Raw genomic sequence first — 13,205 nt, forward strand, 5'->3', positions numbered from 1 at the left:
AAAATATTTCTTTTTTTTAATATCAAGTTCTGTCAAACCAAAATCAAACTCGTTGGGCTTAAACAAATTGGACTGGTCAAGCTTGGCCGAAGAAAGTAGAAAGAGGCCCATTGTCTTGGCGTACAAGTATTGGGCATGGGCTGTTATAACAATTTAGACCTTCCAAATAATACTCCACATTTTCAGCGTTGCGTTAAGAGAATAAAATTGTAGCCTACAGTCTACACCGTTCAGGAAGAGAATATTGCCTGCTCTGACAATCCTCATACGTTTTGTACGATTTCAGTCAACAAGACTGACCAACCGCCATGGCCTTGACCAAAAATGAAAAGAAGATGAAGGGCCATGGCATGAACATGAAACTGAAAAACATAAACAGACAGACTGTAGATATTTTTGTTTCTTAATAAAATTAACAAGGGTTAATTTCAGTTCAATACTTCAAGTTTACTTTAAATTTTAATTTAGTACCTCATGTTTAAAATCTTGTAATATCATACCTCATTTTTCTAATTTGTTGCAATGTCATACCTCCGTCAGTATGACTATTAAAAGATCTGTTAAAACCTGATGTAGCACTTATAAAACACTCATACAATAATAACTAGATGTCACATGATCAGATAACAGGTCATGTCATGCCACGTGACATAAAAATAATTAAAAATTTAGAAACTTGGCACATTATGCCACATAATTATTTTTAAATTTTTAGATTTTAAATTATTTTTTATGTCACATGGCATGACGTGTCATGCTGTCAGACCACGTGGCATCCAATCAGCATTGTGGAAGTGCCACATAAGTGCAACATCAGCATTTAACAGATCTTTTAACAGTCATATTAACGAAGGTATGACATTGCAACAAATTGGAAAGATGAAGTATGACATTGCAAGATTTTAAACATGAGATACTAGATTGAAATTTGAAGCAAACTTGAGCTACTAAACTGAAATTAACCAAATTAACAATGTTGTTGAAGGATTTAATTCACGAGTAATTTTGTTTTGACCTTCCTTTTTGTGTTTTGTTGATCCTCCTTTTTTATGAACCGTCCATATCTTAGACCGCCCAACATTAATATTGCAGTGAACACATAATTATAGAAACTATTTATGTATTTGATTAGACCAAACATACCCTACTGGATGGAATAAAATAACTGATTTGTCTCTCCTCTCTCTTCTCTCTCTCACTCTTAAGTTAGTTAGCCTATCAGGAATTGTGCTTATTGTGAAAATCATAACTGCAGTCTGCAGCATCCGGGTTGTTTCTCTATATTTCTCTCCTCTCCCACACACAAGTACATGAGACCCTTGTGAGTTCTTGTGAGGACCAGCTATATAATAGATGACCAAAAGTCTCTCTCCCAGTACTCCTCAAAATTAACTGTGATCAATAATATCTCCAGAATATGGAATTTCTAGGCTGCTCCTTGGATGAATTAGGCATAAGTACTGAAGAAGGCAGCAGAGTGGGCAAGAGGGGTCGAAGGAGTCACACCAACAATGACGGCGATGAAGCATTCAAATCGAAGAACCTCTACGCAGAGAGAAGGAGAAGGCAGAAGCTTAGTGACAGGCTCCTCGCGCTACGTGCCTTAGTCCCAGATATTACAAATGCAAGTCTTCAAAGCCCTTAAATTTAATATGCCTGTCTCATAAACTTTCATATATTGGACATTAGATTCTAATTTTGGTTTCTTTGCCTTGTTTCAGATGAACAAATCAACCATTATTGAGGATGCCATCAATTATATCCAGAAGCTGCAGAAGACTGTAAACATCCTCCAGGACCAGCTTTTTGACATAGAAGCATTATCAGAAGAGGCACCAGCTGAGCCGATTAAAGAAGAAATTCATTCTGCAGAAGAGATGAAGAAATCTGGGATTCAGGTTTTGACAACATTTAATCTCTTTGAAACGTGGAAATTGGATCCTTCTACTCTTATGTTTGATGTTGTTGCTGATGTTTGCAGGTAGAGGTTAATGTGAGTCAGATTGATGGGAACAGACTTTGGGTGAAGGCCATCCTTGAGAAGAAAAGAGGTGGCTTCACTAAACTGATTGAGGCCATGACTGCCTTTGGCTTTGAACTCACTGATACCACAGTTACTAGCTCCAAGGGAGCAATCCTTGTCTCATCCTGTGTAATGGTAAGTAACAGCAACTAGCAAGCATTTAAAAGCAAGTACATCTATGATTCTATGTAAATGCATGTCATTACTAAGAAACTTAGAACCAAGTACATCTAAGGTGACTGATAATTCAAACGCAAGTCCAAGTCTAAGTACATAAATGTACTTGGATAGAAAAGCTCTCTCCTGTGGCTGTACTTAATAACGAATTATAATGATTTCAGGGATTCTATTGTGAAACGCTTTCAGTTGAACAAACCAGGGAGCTGATGCTGGAGATCATCAATAGCATATAGAGCATATGGAAGTATCATTATCACATACTATATTCCTTTATCCTTGAAACTAATTATAGATTGAAGTTATTTACTATTTAGTTATTGGGTTTGATGGCATGAATCCAGGACATTATTATGCATCTTCAAGGAACTGTATTGATTACGTTAATGGGAAAACTGTTTTTCATGGTAACTTGGTAAGCAGTCTAATATATCAATCCATATTAATCTTTACAGCCATCCAATAAATGCAGAAAGTATATATATGAACTATGTGGTTTTGAGTTTTGGCCTTGAGACATTTTGTTAGCAACCAACAGAAGGACATAACATCACAAGCAAATACCACAAGACAGCCAACCAATACTACAGGCTTAGTGACCAAGTAAAAACTAACTACTGAGACCAAATGAAGACCCAAAATTTCGAATCCTCATCCCCGGACAATTTGGTTGACGAGAAAGAATAAAACATCTTTCCCTTTGAAATAAGTGACAAAAGCAAATGCTGGACATATAATTTCATTAGTTGAGAATCTAAGAATTCCAAAACTTTATCATTTGATTCTTATACTCAGTTTTCCTTTCTTTACAATCTTGACAGCTTCTATGAACATTAACACTCTTTTTTTTTTTTTCTCAAATGTTTTTTTAAAAAGAAAAAAAAACTACAAACAAAACAAAAAGAGGAGAAAATTCTCTGTAACAAAAAGATTAATCTTTCATCTCTGGGCCTGAAATCCAGTCTTCTTCCTCCCATCCTTGTTTAATGAAATGCCTGCATTCCATACTTCTGAAGTTAGTTTTCTCACCCCTTAATGCTACAAAGTCCCAAGAATACATGGGATCAAATAGACAATTGGAATTTAATTGGCTTGGCCTCTGTTTGGCTGCCAAGAAAAGGCCAAGTAAAAGAGGAAAAGAAACAAAAAACAGAAATTGACAGCTTACAATTTCTGTTAGATTCTTAAATCCAAATCTTTATCAAATAGGGGAAGATTTAGTCACCCTAATTGATCAAACAGCTTTCTAGCTACAATGGTTTTAAAAGAGCAAGAAAAATTAAGAACACAAACAGTACCAATTAATCTACACAAACTGTAGAGAGATCAGAGAAGAGGGAAAAAAGTGAAAAAGGTGGAGACTTTACCTTGAGCCTGAGGCTTACAGACAGGAGGGTCTTCAAAGAGAGAAAGAGAAAGCTGCTTGTGGGCAACACCAATATCAAACAAGATCAGACCAGAGGATGGATCAGTCACTGAGATTCCCTTCACTGGCAGCCAAAGAAAAAGCTCTTCCTGGGTCAGACCCTCCAAGCCCATCAGCCCACCATAGCTGAGGTTGGCTCTGACTGTGCGGTCGAAGTAGACCCTGGTCTCAAACTTGGCCATGCATGGACAGTCCAGGTGCACTTCCAGCCGACCCATCTGGTCAAAATTGTAGGACTTTACATTGTCTGGGAAGAGCCCCACTGGGAGGCCTTGGCTTTGGAGGAGGTTGTGGAGGGAAGAGAAAGCTGTGAGAGGAAGAAGAAGAACAAGCAGAGTGAGCAGAGATACGGGTGTCAGGGACATTGTGAGTGAGGGGACTTCCAAAATTGAAAGGACAAAGCTGAATGAATGTCTGAGGTTTCAACAAGTTTTCCTTTAATTTAAGGTTTTGTTTTTTTGCGGCTAAAGGTTTTATAATGAGGCAAAAATGCTTATAATATATTTTAAATTACTATCGAGCCAGGACTAGAGGGTAAGCCCAGCCCAACACTGTTTCTTAATATCAGGAGTCAAGTCAGGTTGGGTTAAAAAATATTGGGCTAATTACAAATAGCTTTCCCAAGTTGGCCTTCATTTTCATTTAATTTTTTTAATGCACTGCGTGTAGTTTTCAATTTAAAGTCAATGCAATTCTTTAGTTAAGTTTGACCGGTTGGTCAACCGGTAATATGTGTGCCTCTTTGTGGGCCCGCCTCTCAACTGATGTAGGCTCAATACAGATGATTGAATTTCTCTCCTCCCCCTCTACTTATATAGATCCACCTACCATCAAACCCTTTTTCTTTTTACTCTTTCTCTCTCTCCCATTCTCCCATCCTTCTTCTCATGATTCTGATCCACCCCCACCCTTCAAACCCTTCTTCTTTCTCTCTCTTTCTCTCTAGCTTTCTCATTCTTCTGCAGATCCACCCCTGCTCAAACCCTCCTTCTATTTCTATTTCTAAATTATTATATGTTGTTATTGTCCATATAGTGCCAACTAGGTTTCCACATAAAAAAAAAAAAAAAAAAGGACCTCATGCATGTCGTGTCACCGCTTAACAATTGACCAAACGATCAGCCTAAGTGAGTTTGGTAATAGGTGACAAAAATTGAAAACTATATGTACATTGAAAAAATTGAAACACTATGGGGAGAATTGAAAATGACAACAAACTTGGGAGGGGTACTTTGTAATTAGCCCAAAAACATTTTACGGTAAATCATGAGTTGATCCGTCACTTAATGAGAGAGATAGACATATTTAGCATCTTTTTCTTTTCATCAAGATGGGACTTCAATTTGCGTTAGACACAAATTTTACAACTATTGCTTTAGAGTGATGCAAGTGATGTTATTGGAATTATTACAAATTGGGAAGAATGTTGTGAATCAATATTATAATATGGGTGGACGATAGATTTATACTTATAGGGTATAGTGTTAATAACATCTACCAATACTATAATACGTGAATTTGTTACAGCATAATTGTATATCGGTTATACAAAATAATTACTAGTCAGATTGTACTATCTAGGGAGCAAGATGGTAAACTAAACTAAAGCAAATTTCATAATGGAACAAGGCCACTAATGTCTGCAAATGTACCCACACACACCATAATGAAGGGTATTTTGAAAATTTGAATCATACCAAGCAACTAAGTTGTGGGTTGGAAATGCAATGAGAAGGGCAGAGAGCTGAGCTACCTTCTTTTTAACTGCTGCTTTACTTCTTCAGAAGGGGTGGAAGGGCCAAAGGGGTATTGATAAATACAAAAGTTTTGGTGGTTTGGTTTTGGGCAATTAGTTTGTTGGACGTGCATGAGAGACATGCTTAATTATTCTGTCATATATCTAAGGAAGATGATGTTGATGATGCATTAGGCAGCATAATCAAGTCATAAGCACCAAATCTAATATATGCCTTAAAGAACAATATATTATCATTAATTGTTATCTTCAGTCACACATGCTTTCATTTGATCCATGCTAATGGCCCATAATTAAGTTGGTAAATTTGCCTGCTGATAACTTAACTGCTGTCATTATCTCATCAAGTAAATGCAATCAGTAGAAACAGACTAGACAGTTTATTCCAGTAATTAAGAGAGAGATTGTCCAGCATAATTATTCATTTCTTACAAACCAAGACTCTGACAAGTAAAGAAAAGATGTGGACAACCACAAGCCAATTAAAGTTGTTACAATTAATCTTCAAAACATCTTGAATTTATTCAACAATGAATCCTCCTCATACTCAACCTGCCTATACTGAGGCTGTTCCTGCAGATAATGTCATTCTTTCATAGGCCTAAATACTTACAAAGGTCCCCAATGCCCATAGTTACTTCCTTCATCCCTTCTTTCAGCATATGGATATGAGCTTCCAAAGAGATAATCTGCAGCTCCTCCCCAATATGGGTTGTCATCTAATCTTCCCTCAGCAGAAAATTCTTGACAAGCCCCATTGCCTCTCTTAAAATCGCGAGACAGACAAGGCCAGTAGCCAAATAGACTTTCACAAAGGTCCATGGCTTCCAAGCCATACCCACTAGGAACTTGATATTGTACTTGCTTCTCATATTCATAACCATATGCTTCCCTTGACCCATTTCCCTGAATTTCCTTTTGGCCATTGTCATGTAGGTGACTTGGTTGATCTAATTCACTGCTATCTTGGTGCTGCTGCTGCTCATCTTCTTCATTAGCTTGGGTTGGTTGGCTTCCATTGAGTGGTACTTTTTCTGTAGCTTGTTCATCAATTTCTTCTTTACCAGTAAAGGGTATGATAGATACAGACCCATCAGTACTTACACCATTGAAAGAGGGGGCATTTTGGGCATTTAGATCACCAATTGCAGAACGAGGGTAACAAGTTTCATCTGAAGGTGGAAGGGGCCTACCATAAAATTGGGCAGGATCATACCCACCACCATAAGGTGTGGGATCATATTCTTCCCATTCAGGCTCATTAAACTCGGACACAGAGTAAGACACCACAAACCGAGTCACAGCAGAATCATAACTCTGCTCATAAAATTTTGGGTCATATTTGATGGATATGGGGTTGGTGTAAGCAGAGGCAGAGTATGAAATAGCTGTTGGCCAAGTTGGAGTAGAATGACAAGCATGGTAATATGGAGTTGGGTCATACTCAAACAAGTTCTGAAAGCTGGGTTCATGGCCAGAGTAAGAAATTGATCTTTGATCTAATTCTAGAGCAGAATCATGATAAGTGTGATCAGCATAAGGGGTTAAATAATACTCACCAACATCAACATCATCATCAGACTCATAGTAGGTGGAGCTGTTGTAGGCCATTATGGATGATCAATTCATGTTTATTAGCTTGGAATTAGAAAATGCTTGTAGAATGAGCATAGGAAATACACTGAATTCTACAACTGATTATTGAGATTCCTACCATCCACAGAAATCTTATCTGTTTGGGAAGAAAATGTGTGAATATGCAACTGTGCAAGAAAAAGGAATGGTGGGTTCACTGATTAATTGTCAGTACATTAGGAAACTGGCTACATACCCTTTGCCTTTAGCTTATGGAGTTCAGGACATAGCATTTCATAGCCATACGGCCCATACCTTTGCCAGAAGATGGATTGAGACCTGTGACAGAGAAAGAATCCCGGGAAATTTCGCTTGGAAGAATCCGATACTTCAATTTTTCTTTCACTTTTGGATTTTTTGTTGCATAGTTTCTTTCGGTTTGGGAATTATGGCAAGTGCATAAGAGTCATGGCAGCATGTGCAGGCTGCACAAAGTCTACACTCAAGTTGTTGATTTGTCAATATCATGGTCCCACTAGAAGGCCATTACTTCTCTTTGGCATTTGACACCTACACCCTTCAATGCTTCCATGGTTGCCAGAAGGCCCAGAACAGCATAAATGCATTTCATAATGGAAGGGTGGGTAATACTCGTTGCCATCTCTTTGTACATTTTCTCTTCTCCTCTTTATTGTGCATGGTAGTTTTATATTTAAATAATCATATAAAGATCATCGCTCAAAAAAATTAATCAAATCATTTGCTCATATATTGTTATCAAATAAAAATGTTATTTGGTAACAGTAAAATTCACAGTATATTTATTTAATAATAGTTAGGTGCCTAAATAATTTTTTATTTAATTATTTTTTAAATATATAATTTTTAAAAAATGAACTAAAATGAACATTTCTGATTATAAGACTATAGTGCGCATCCCGCGTGATAAGAAAAAAATCACAAAAGAGAAGACAACTATCATTTCTTAATTCAAGTTTAAATTTTGGCCAGATGGGCCAGACCAATCTCCCAATAAGATCATACTCGAGTCAACTCATATTTAGCAGGATAGAAGTCCACAACTATGACTAATAAAAAGGCCCAACTTATTTTGGGTTGGGCCATATCAGGTTCCAGGTTGTGGCCCAAAGACCATGGGCCTTCAAATAAATTTTGACATTGATTTCTTCTCCACAATTGACTTGATCGAACAATCATCCATCAGCTATTCAGCTGACTCAAAGCATTAAGAATTGGGTACTTAATTTTCTGAGTAATTACAAGATTAGGTGCATATTACATCACTAAGATTGTCGAACCCAGTTGAAGAAAATGGAGAAAAGGCCTACCTGGATACGTCAATGATAATTCAGCCTCTTAAAAAAATATAAGACTCTTATTTTATGATTAGAACTTGACCAAATCTTATTAATATTAGCAGTTCAACAAAACTTGTTTTCTTTAGAAGATACGCGAGGAACACCAGGAAACAGGGAAATTAATAAAACAACTAAACCAATTGTTTATACATTTGATGTTTTTCTAATTTTGTATTTAATTGTTAGCCTCCCAATGCCTGTTTCACACATCCTTGGGACTTTAACAAATTGAGAGTAGAAAAATTTTATAAAAATTTGAGTAATTAGGTATTTTGCTCTACGATTCGGATCTCTCCTCCCTGAATTTAAAAAAAAAAAAAAAAAAAAAATATCTAGAAGGACCGTTACGTATGAGTAGTCTAGCATGTACTTGATGAGATATAGTCTAGTGAATGATCACATTATTTTTCTCTAATTAAAAAAATGTAATGTCATAAGTGATTAAAGGAAAAGCATTTGTATAATGCATGTTTTAGAATTTAATTCTTGGACGAAAGTAACATTTTTTTTTTTTTGGTAGGAGGGAGGGCACGAAAGTAACATTGACCCATATAAGATAAGGGGGTATCTCACGAATTTGACTTAATTAAATTGGAAACATAATTGACAACATTGTCTCGTCTTGTTCTCCATGCTTAATTGTCTCTTAGCCTCATATACTACAAAAAGTTGTTGTATGTGACTCTCCTTGATGTTAGTTTTATGTTGTGTATGTCTTATATGTATTATATATATATATATCATATATATACGCAGGGCAAGTTACTTAACCATCAAACTTCTTCACCAGCTACGTACAAAAAGTGCAACTTTTCCCAAAATAAATCTTCGTGTATTATTCTTTAATAAAAGCAACCTAATCTTGGAGAACTCACTGTCAACTTCCTTATGGTCACCTCTGTGAGGTTGGTTGGACATTTTATTACATATAAATTAGATTTGAGAACCTAAAGATCTCAGATAAGGAACAGAAAGAGGAAAGAAGAAGATATGTTTTTATTTGTTTTATTGAGAAAAATTAGTGTCGAAATATTTTCTTTAGCAATTATGACATTAGAGAAAGAAACAGAAAGAGTAGGTCCAACCCATCTCCCAACTCCATTTTACCATCATGAAACATGCAAAAACACTTCCTTTGATGTTCCAAGTCCTTTGATCAATTACAATAAGATTGACCCCTCTTAGAAATTGTCTCTATGATGTACATAGATACAAGACTTATGGAGTGAGTGGCGGATCCAGAATTCCTAACCTGGGCGTCATGGTGTAAAAGTTCAAAAAAAAAAAAATGTACACGTTGAAAATTTCTCTTAAAATATTGTTAAATAATTCTTCACATGCCAATTAATAAAAAAAAAATTCAATTTGCTATTCTAAATTTCCAATTAATCAATTAATCAACCAATTTCCAATAATCGATTAATCTTCAATAATCAATTAATCAACCAAAGTCTAATAATCAAATAAATATGTGAAATGGGATTGGCCTAGTTGGCCGAGGACAATAGCTTCCCCCTACACACCCAGGTTCAAACCCTCCTCCCTTTCTTGTACTAAAAAAAAAAAATCAAATAAATGTCAATAAATCAATTAATCATCAATAAACCACTAATTTCATCACAATAATCTTATAAATTAATTAAAAAACATCATCTATTATCAATTTAAGATGAATTGGGAATTTGGAAGTTAGGGTTTGAAACTTACTTGAAAATTGAAACTTGAGAAATGTGGTATGGGCAGTTGACCAGTGATGGTGGCTAGGGATCAGCCGCAGCGAAATGTGGTTGGGTGTTGGTTTTTGGGTTGGGTATTGGGAATTTTGGGGTTTGGTTGGTTAAGGTTTGGAGTTGGGGCTGGGGGAATGGGGGGCTCGGGTAGTCAGTAACCAGGTTTTGTTTGTTTGTTTTTTTTTCTTTCTAATTTATGGCTCAAAACAGTGTCATTTTGAGCAAGGTACTTTAAAAAAAATTAAGTCTAGCTCAAAACGATGTAGTTTTGGTTAGGCTAAACTGAAAAAATAGATAAATTGCAGAAGCCAGAAGGCTGCTTGCCTACTTCGAGGGGTGTTTCATCAAGTAGTTGGTGGGCGTTGGAGGGTCACCAGCGGCTGAGAAGGGTGTTTCAAGGGGAGCTAGGGGTCACCGGTGTTGGGGGGTCGCCCAACCCCCTACCTCCCAACGTCGATCCGCCATTGGACGCAGTGATTTATAGGAGAACATATTTTAGAACCTCTTTGTGTGAATTAAAAACTTGTGATTGAATCGATTATTCATTGAAAACTTAATTTATATGAGATCAATGACATATATTTTTCTTTACATGTACATGATGAAAGAGAATTTGAATTTAAAACCTCTTTCAATATAATGAAAAGTAATTTCACTAGACCAATAGTTTGGTAAGATCAATTTGTATATTTGAAAATATTAATTTATATTAGACTTAAGTTATAGTTTTAGTGGTAGAATATTTACATACACGTATATGAAGATTAGATTGAGCAGAGACAACAATAATTGGAGTCTAAAATAAATGAAAGAAAAAAAAATTGTGACTTCGGCTCTGAGAAAGAATCAATTAGGATAGCATTTTGTGAATGGAGAAACCTAGGACAAATTATTACAACTATGAAAAATGATGAGTTCTACTCTACGGTCTATACTTCTACATTCGTAAGATTAATTAAAGATAAACCGATTCTAAAAGCTTTTAGATGCAATAATAATACATAGAAATTAAATATTAATTAGCGTCCTAATCAAATTAAGAGCATGATGAATTAAAGATATTGATTAGGATTTGCGTGAAGAGCTTGAGACATGGCATGAACCATGTTTCAATCAATGTATCCCAATTAATTAATTAATTAAACCATCTTGTAATTAATTAAAGGAGGTTTCATGACATGTGGGACCCAATGATCAATGACTAAAGGAATGTTTTTCAATTTCATCAAATTAACATGGGACGATAATCCATGTCAACCCCACCCAAGGGCCAAAGGGAAGACCAACTTGGTGACGTTTCATAGGGTCAACAAAGCCAATGATTAATGACTTGTCATTCTTTGGAATTTAGGAGCCTCCTCTTTGGTGGAAAATGCATTACAAGACGTTAATTTAATCTCATGGAAGTCAATCTTGAGAGAGATGGCCTTGGAGGAAACAAATTAAAACCTTATTTAGAATAGGATTACATTTTGGATATGTGTGTGTGAGAGAGAGAGAGAGAGAGAGAGAGAGAGAGAGAGAGAGAGTAGGTGAAGGCTACAAAGATTAGAACAAGTAGACTAGAACAGCTACTCAATCTAAAAGAAAAAATAAGAAGTAGGACTGCAAGAAAAGCAGGTTTAGAGCTTTAATTTTGTCTTTAATCATTTTTCTATTGAACATGCTCTATTCCCACATCAATACAATATGCTTAATTGCTTACTAAGAAAAACATGATGCATATATTATATGCACGTCTTTAAACTATAAATTCATACTTAAGTTATTATCTGATGTGAAAAGAAAAAAATTTCACTTATATTTATTTACTTATTGAAACTACTCTAAAATAGAATATTCAAAATAATGTTATATCTAAAAGACCTTTACAAATTCGAAACCTAAATTGGGACTCCACTCCGTTATTATAAAAATAGATGTTCTTTGACACACACAAAAAAAACAAAAAGAGAGAGAGGTAGATGCTCAAGAAGTCATTTATGGGCTTTCTGTTGGTGACCTTGGTATTGTGAGTGATGGAATGCTTGTTGAGATTGGTCATTTATCAAGTACCGTTTAGTATATAGTTTTCCAAATGAACCTCGTATCATGTTTCAACGAGATCGAAGTAATTTGACTTGCATGATGATTAAACCATTAGCTAATTAACTCCTAATTGAATAAAATATCATCTATCATAATCAAGAACTATGTTTTTTGGTAACATATTTGAATAAGAATTTTGTGAAACACACCTACCCAACACCCAAATATTATATCGATCCCCTGCCTGCCTGTACTATATATATATAAAGAAACAAAAGAATAGGATAATGGACGGCTCTAACAATGGTGCATGTTTTACTTAGTTTAGGGTTGACTAAGGATATATGGGGCAAACAAAACACGTTTGTTTTACAAAGCAAATGGTCCACTTCCATAAAATTGGACTCAAATCACATGGTCAAGTGGTCAACTAGTGGCCATACAAACTCGTTTTTGTTTTTACTCTTTTCTTCCTTTTCAAGCGTTGGACAACACACATTACACACCCTTGAGTCCTTCAATTTCTTATTTCTCATTTTTCGTTTTGTTATTTATCTTGTTCATTTTATTCTCATTTTCATGGGCCGGTGACTGGGCATGCCACGTGATCTCGTGGTACTATTACATGATCTCTATTTTTGTGGGTCCACTTTGTCTTACCACGTGTCTATTTCTTTTGTCATCATGTACACCTCAAGATTATCTCAGAATGACATCACATTCATATTATTGCATGTATGAGAATTGGGTGAGGATTTAAGGAGCTCACATATGTATATACACGAATTATGATTTATAATAAACTTGTTAACATATATAATTATAATGTATATATGTTGTAATAGAGATGATATATATAATTGCATCCTTTTATCTTTGACATAACTCTCTTACCCAAAAAAAAAAACTTTGACATAACCCAAAAGTGCATCCCCCTAATCCAAGTAATTATGGGTAGGTGGTTACTTCAAAAGCTAGCAAATTTAAGTACAATTAATATAGATGTACAATATTATTATTATGCAAATTTTATTGCGAAGATCTTAATTTATCTGATAACAACAAAGATGAACAACCATTCGGGGTATGGTAGGGAGTCATAAGGCATGAC

The 13,205-nt window shown here is 35.5% G+C and overlaps 3 protein-coding genes across 3 annotated transcripts; 1 reads left to right on the forward strand and 2 right to left on the reverse strand.

Moving 5' to 3' along the window:
• The first annotated feature begins 1,409 nt into the window (after positions 1 to 1,409).
• Positions 1,410 to 2,560, forward strand: LOC147298667 (transcription factor DYT1-like). Its single transcript, XM_086254916.1, has 4 exons — positions 1,410 to 1,624; positions 1,722 to 1,898; positions 1,982 to 2,158; positions 2,365 to 2,560. Exons 1-4 carry the CDS (start codon positions 1,418 to 1,420, stop codon positions 2,434 to 2,436), a joined length of 633 nt encoding a protein of 210 aa, XP_086111042.1. The 5' UTR covers positions 1,410 to 1,417; the 3' UTR covers positions 2,437 to 2,560.
• A 363-nt stretch (positions 2,561 to 2,923) lies between these two features.
• On the reverse strand, positions 2,924 to 4,047 carry LOC147298668 (serine protease, putative (Protein of unknown function, DUF538)). The gene is made up of 2 exons (XM_086254906.1): positions 3,568 to 4,047; positions 2,924 to 3,195 (listed from the first exon to the last, which is right to left on the reverse strand). Exons 1-2 carry the CDS (start codon positions 3,989 to 3,991, stop codon positions 3,140 to 3,142), a joined length of 480 nt encoding a protein of 159 aa, XP_086111032.1. The 5' UTR covers positions 3,992 to 4,047; the 3' UTR covers positions 2,924 to 3,139.
• Positions 4,048 to 5,694: 1,647 nt separating this feature from the next.
• On the reverse strand, positions 5,695 to 7,471 carry LOC147298669 (uncharacterized). Its single transcript, XM_086255760.1, has one exon. The coding sequence runs from the start codon at positions 6,991 to 6,993 to the stop codon at positions 5,992 to 5,994; it is 1,002 nt and encodes a 333-aa protein (XP_086111886.1). The 5' UTR covers positions 6,994 to 7,471; the 3' UTR covers positions 5,695 to 5,991.
• Positions 7,472 to 13,205: the final 5,734 nt, after the last annotated feature.

This window comes from Dryas octopetala, chromosome 1 (genome assembly GCF_963921425.1).
Source record: "Dryas octopetala chromosome 1, drDryOcto1.1, whole genome shotgun sequence".
NCBI classification, from domain to species: domain Eukaryota; kingdom Viridiplantae; phylum Streptophyta; class Magnoliopsida; order Rosales; family Rosaceae; genus Dryas; species Dryas octopetala.

Excerpts from the sequence above, each read along its gene's own strand:
- LOC147298667 (XM_086254916.1), top strand. The coding sequence starts at position 1,418 with ATGGAATTTCTAGGCTGCTCCTTGGATGAATTAGGCATAAGTACTGAA. Across the intron at positions 1,625-1,721 it reads TAGTCCCAGATATTACAAAT|ATGAACAAATCAACCATTAT; the intron begins GCAAGTCTTCAA and ends GCCTTGTTTCAG. Across the intron at positions 2,159-2,364 it reads TTGTCTCATCCTGTGTAATG|GGATTCTATTGTGAAACGCT; the intron begins GTAAGTAACAGC and ends TAATGATTTCAG.
- LOC147298668 (XM_086254906.1), bottom strand. The coding sequence starts at position 3,991 with ATGTCCCTGACACCCGTATCTCTGCTCACTCTGCTTGTTCTTCTTCTT. Across the intron at positions 3,196-3,567 it reads CTGTAAGCCTCAGGCTCAAG|GCATTTCATTAAACAAGGAT; the intron begins GTAAAGTCTCCA and ends TATGGAATGCAG.
- LOC147298669 (XM_086255760.1), bottom strand. The coding sequence starts at position 6,993 with ATGGCCTACAACAGCTCCACCTACTATGAGTCTGATGATGATGTTGAT.